Here is a 6000-nt window from a genome sequence, read left to right on the forward strand (position 1 = left end):
CTACCCTTAAGAAATTCATATTTGGCTCCTAGAGGCAAGACCCAATCTAAGAATATGTGGCAGTCCTAACTGCTCAAGTTTGTATTCCAGGCTGCTCACAGAAGGGAATCAAAGAGTCCAGGTAGCCTGCTGGTTAATTTCGAGATGGTTTCGTGAAAGAATTTAGAATTGATTTGATTATTAAAAAGATGTGGGACCTGGGCACAGTGGGAGCAACTATAACAGCCGTGCCCAAGCCTTGTAACCAGAGTGACTGTCAGCGCAGCCCCGCCTCCCACTTCTTTCGTTTCTCCGCACCCCCACCCACCGAGGGGTTGTAAGATGCAGAACAAAAGGACCTGGGGGTACAACTGTCTCCTGATTCTCTAACAGGCCTCCTAAGGATGTTCCCAGATATATTGGGATTACAGTTTCAATAGGAATGAAGCAAGTGGGCTGACTGCAAACCGTAGTATCTTTTGTATTCTGAAGTCTTTTATTTCTTCCTTAGAATTATTTATTCACACAGAGTATTAAGTCTCAGTATTTTGTTTTGTACAAACCTTTGTTTCTTTTATATTGGCACAGATCATGCATGCGTTTTCGGTTGCTCCTTTTGACCAGAACCTGTCAATTGATGGAAAGATTTTAAGTGATGACTGTGCCACCCTCGGAACCCTAGGCGTCATTCCTGAATCTGTGATTTTGTTAAAGGTGAGTAGCGGCTCTGCGCCTGCGGGATTCAGGGGGTTCTCACGTGTAGACTGGGTGCGGCGGTGGTTGAGGTTCCCAGGCCCTCGGCAGGATGTGGCAACAAGCTACTGCTGTGAGTCAGCTGCATCTCTGGATGAGCTATCGGATACTTAGAGCAGGTCAGACAGCCACTTGGTCTGTGGGCTTCTCATAATTCTTGTCTAAAATAATCTAGATTTAACCTCCTCCCTAAATTCTGGATTGGTGAATTACTTAACCGTACTTCTACCTATTAAAACATCCCCCCGCCCCCCTCAGAAGTACCAGCCAGTTAAGCTCGGAAAGAAACATAAGAATCAAGGCTTGACCACAGTAGTCAAAATACTTATGGTTGGCTTAGTGAGATTCTTATCCAGGATATGAAAATTGACCTTGGGGAGAAAAGGTTTAAAAGAAGCAGGTGTGTTTTGGAAAACCGGGGCTTCTGCGACTGTCACGGATGAAGATTGCTTGAGCCAGCCTGCTTAGCCCAGGCCTACTCTCCCTCAGGCAGGGCCTGATCTCGTCACTTTCCTCTGGCTCTTTTGTTTCTGGGTGGCCAGACGCATGCCCCCTGCGTGATGTGTTAGAGTATTCTGCAGGTTTCTGAACTGGGGAGCGTGTTGTTCATAGGCAGAGCCTCAATTCTGGCCAGATAAAAGTTAGGCCCTGGAAGTGGTGATGCAGGTCCATATCTGGCCCTTCACACGCGCACACACACGCCCCTCATCCTGCTCCCGCCCCCTCCCTCTGCTTGGTTTTCTTGGAACTGTAGGTTCTGTGGAATTAACTCTGAAAACCTGTTTGGTTTGCTGAATCAGAAGAGCCCGGTCTAAAATCCTAGAAGCAGCCCGTGTCACTGATGGGTTTGCACTTCAGGTGGGCAACTGGAGTCTGTACTGGTCGTTGTCCTCTTTGCCCTTGCAGCTAATCCTACCACAAGCTCAGACTCAGCACTCTCTTCTTGCCTTTAAAAGAACATGGGTATTTCGTTCTTGATGGTGGGGAAGATGAAAATGTATTTTTAACCTAATTGGCATTTTTCGAGGACCATCCTGATTTTACTTCTTGCAACTCACGCTGTCATCATTGGCACCTGAAATCATATCCATTAAATGAGGATATCTGAACCTTGCTACATCTAAAAAGTATCTGAGGAACAGGAAAGCAATGCCACATCCAGTGTGCAGTCTGTGCAGTTACGGGGGTGATGAGTCTTGGCCCACTTGACAGGGTGCCGTTTGTTCATCCTGGACGTTGCCAACTCTGGCTTGAACGCTGTTTTCCACTGGACAGTATTTGTGTCCGGGAGCAACATGGTGGTCAACTCCATGGCCAGCCTTTTCTGTGAGGAGGTTGGGCGCTCTCCTCGTCCTGGCTTCCATTCCCGTGCGGTTGTGAATTGTCTTCATTTGTTTTCTAGGCTGATGAACCAATTGCAGATTATGCTGCAATGGACGATGTCATGCAAGGTAAAAGACCAGTTTGTTTGGGGAATTGTTGAGGAACTTGCTCAACGATGGTGGGGTTTTAGTTATTGAATCTTTAGTCTACAGTGTCCTTACTTTTAAGCTTGAGTAAAGCTTCTACATGCCAAGGTAGAGTCTTACCGTTAGTACTCTTTTTAAAGAATGATATCTATGAAAATTGGGAAAATGGAGGAAAGTGTAGTAGTAGTAGTTTACTGTAGGAAACTGAAACAGATGTAAGCCTGCAAATAGACGAGGCCAACAAAAAGCAGAGCTAATTCAGATTGCTGAGCATGTGGCAGGCACACAGGAATTAGACGCCCCGGGTGCCTTTGAACATAGGAGTGAGGTCCCAACCTGAACCGGCTCACCACTGCACACAGCCTCACAGCCCTTCCCTTTACATCCATTCAGTGCCCCTTCTTGACCTGCAGAGTTTGTGTTCCTTTGAAGAAATTAAACTAGAAAGGTGAGACTGAGACGTGTTACCTACCAAATAGGGAGACCAGCCCTTTGTTCAAACGCTGGCAGCCCATCTCTTCCCTCCCACAGTGGAGGGAAGAGATTCTCCTCTAGGGAAACCAGAGCAATTCAAGGAAACAGCCTACAGATATTTTTAAAGTAGTTCATCTCCCAGGTGCCTTTGGGTGAAGCCAAACCAGACAGTTTTCAGACATCTTTTTAGTCCCTCACACTTCTGTGGGAAGTGGGACAGCCAGAGAACTCCAGACAGTAGGGCAGAGAACAGCATGGAACCGAAAGACATCAGTCAACAGGCTGGACAGGAGGTAGATGATGCGGGAAGCACAAGAAAGCTTTACAAGTAACTGTAAACAATACGAGAGAAAGAGCAAATCGTCTGTATGTAAGGAACATTCAGAGAACAGAAGACAATTCATGAAAATAAAAACGGGTGCGCCAAGGCCTGGGTACAATTTAGTGCAAATCTAGAGATTAAGATCCTAAAAACATCTAGAGGTATGGAAGGAAAAACCAGTCATATTCCTGAGATGAAGTCAAGGACAAACCAACAGGCCAGTGCCCACAAGAAAAAGAGGAAGTGTGAGCTTCAGTCTAGAATTCTCTGACTAGACTATTCTGTTACACGCATTTGGTTGGCTCTGTGAATATAAGGCCTCAAAAAATTTCTTTCTCACCTACCGTTTACTCTGGGAGGGTGTACTCTGTTAAACAAGAGTAAGAAGAAAGACGTCAACAGTGGAACCTGAAAACAGGGATCCAACACAGGAGCAGATGCCCTGAAGAGGGCAAGGGGGCAGTTCCAGAGCTGCCAGCACGAAGCGCTGCAGGAGGTGCTGAGCATGCCCGCTCCAGATTGGAGCACACTCCCTGGGGAAAGTGGAAGTGACAGATGACTGTCCTGAGGAGTTTACCCTTGAATCAGAGATGGTATAGAGAAAATGAAACACATAAGTAATGCAGCGGCTACCAACCCCAGAGAGACAGTCATGCCAGACAAGAACGATCACCCAGGCACCCCAGAGCGTTCAACCATGGCCGCTGCTAAGGAGTAAAAAAGGAGTGTAACACTGGAGATTGGCTTAGCGACAAAAAATACCAGTGTGTCAGGAGGATGGGCAGGAGCCATGTGTTATGTTAGAGGTGGTTCTATCTTTGAGGAAACTATTAGGTATTACCAAAAATTGTGAATTAGCAATATAAGCATCTAGAAATGCTGAGGTTAAACACCAGAAGACGTGGCCGCAAGGGCAAAAGCGGGGGACAGGAGGCGGAGGCCCCGTGGATTTCTCCAGCAGGTGCCCCCCACCCCTCCCCAGTCGTGCAGAATGTTGGCTCCAGTCACAACCCTTGTTCTTCCCAGTGTTTGTCTTTTTCAATGATGCATATGTATTGCTTTTATAAAAATGAAAACAAAGATTGCCATTTGATATTATCCGTAACTTCAAAGGTAACCTTTATAGGTGAGTAAGGTTATTAAAAGCTGTTTTAAACTTTTTATCCTTCGGCATTGAAGTGAACTTATTGCTGTCTGTAGCAACAGTCTTTTCAATTTGGAATTCTTATTTTTTTTTCCTTCCAGTGTGTATGCCAGAAGAAGGGTTTAAAGGTAAGTTACATTTGTCATGCTTTGTTCATGAGTGTCACAGTCATACTGTAATTTTCTATTAATGTGAAGCCTATAATTTGATTTTAAAATTTAATTCAATCTGAGTCTCATGACTGAAATTAATTTTAGTTAAATGCATTTTTTATTCGCGTCTTCATTATCTGTATCAGCACTCAAGCCTCAGATCGGGCCTGTGTGTTAGACATATCCACTGCCAGATGTCCACTGTGCTTTTTCTATCTCGTTTTGGGGGGAAGTTGGGCACTTAGCTAGTGGCATTTTCATTTTTATACTTAACCTTTTTCCAGTTCCTCTTATCAGTCTCATCTTAGAGCAAAACAGTTTGTAACTGATAAGAATTAGAGGAGAAGAATCTGCTGAACTACATCAGGTTCAGCGAAAAGGTTTCATTTCTCTTTGTAGGATTAAGGCGTCTCTTGGATTATCGCTTTAAATGGGTAAACGGCGATGCCTTCTCCTGCATCCTGGCCACTAGGGTTCTGCACACAGTTGAATTCAGACCTTTGACTTTCACAAATTTAACTGTTGCCATTTTGATCTTTTGTGGCCTAGTCCAGAGGTCCATGACAGGTTGTGGTTTTTGCCAGAGAATGAGTTTGAATCAAATACCAGGGTTTCCTTGCAAACAAGTGAGCCGAGCTCCTGGCCTCAATAAAGCCTCCCTCTCAGTGCAGCTTTCTGAGTACACGTTCCCACTGCAAAGACACTCCCAAAGTGGTTCAAACAAATAAAGCAGAACTTTTTTTTTTTTTTAATGAAAAACGGCCATCAAATGAAAGCTTCAATAAAATTTGATTACCTTGCGTGAAGATAATGCGTACGAGCCGTGTGGCTTTCAACAGAAACGTGCTTTAGCTGAAAGCCTGGAGACGGCGATATATTTTCTTACTTTCAATGTCAGAGGGCTTCTGTGCTTACTCACTGAGTTGAATATTCCCTGTTGGTGATGCAAATGGGATACGTGAACCCTTAACCTTGCAGCTTACAACTGTGCCTCCACATGTGTTTCTTTCCCCAGGTACTGGTCTACTTGGACATTAATCTTTTTGAACACTTGCTGACTGCTCAGAAATGACCAGAAGGGAAGAGGAGTTTGACATGTTAGGGCATTAAAGAAAAGGTGGATTTAAGAATTAAACCATTACATGACTCTTCCAAAAGGCAGAAAACCATTCAAAAAAGTGACTGTTCCAAAATGCCTTATGTCAAATAAAGCAGATTGCACTGAAGGCCATCAGACTTGAAGGAAATGTTTCAAATTTTATATTTAAGGGGGGTGGTGGGAGGGAAAGGGCAAGTAAAAGACTGAACCAGTTTAGTAGCAGTATCAGTAAATCATGTTTACATATGAGATTTATAGTCACGGGAGGGAAAAAAGTTCCATTCTATTTCCTTGCTCGAGTTTCATACCAGATGCATTGGTCCATGAAGAATTTGTATCACAGTAGATGGGACAACATTCTGCTCTGAACTAAAAGTGATTCTTTAGAGACATAACCTGCTTACCAGTACCTGTCTTTGATTCATATTTTACTTTCAATAAAGCATGAAAGTGAAGAACTTGCTGTACTTGTGGGAAAGTGTCTTCAGATCAGACTCCTGTGTCGGCCCCAGGACACCCCCCTCACACGCTGCCTGCGGTCGGTCTCGCTCAGTGTTGGGAAGAGGAGGGGGCACCTGTGTGTCCCCTGCAGTGAGCCAGGGGCTCGT

At 44.6% G+C, this 6000-nt stretch overlaps 1 protein-coding gene across 3 annotated transcripts in view; it reads left to right on the top strand.

The window, feature by feature from the left end:
• Nucleotides 1-5520, top strand: part of USP48 (ubiquitin specific peptidase 48) — a 73099-nt gene extending 67579 nt beyond the window's left edge. For all 3 annotated transcript variants that reach the window (XM_052659098.1, XM_052659104.1, XM_052659107.1), the window contains 4 exons: nt 568-693; nt 2135-2183; nt 4243-4269; nt 5309-5520. In XM_052659098.1, coding sequence (XP_052515058.1) covers nt 568-693; nt 2135-2183; nt 4243-4269; nt 5309-5331 — 225 coding nt within the window. In that variant the 3' untranslated portion in view covers nt 5332-5520. The remainder of the gene's footprint in view (nt 1-567; nt 694-2134; nt 2184-4242; nt 4270-5308) is intronic.
• The last annotated feature ends 480 nt before the right edge of the window (nt 5521-6000 follow it).

This window comes from Budorcas taxicolor, chromosome 2 (assembly GCF_023091745.1).
Source record: "Budorcas taxicolor isolate Tak-1 chromosome 2, Takin1.1, whole genome shotgun sequence".
Classification (NCBI taxonomy): Eukaryota; Metazoa; Chordata; class Mammalia; order Artiodactyla; family Bovidae; genus Budorcas; species Budorcas taxicolor.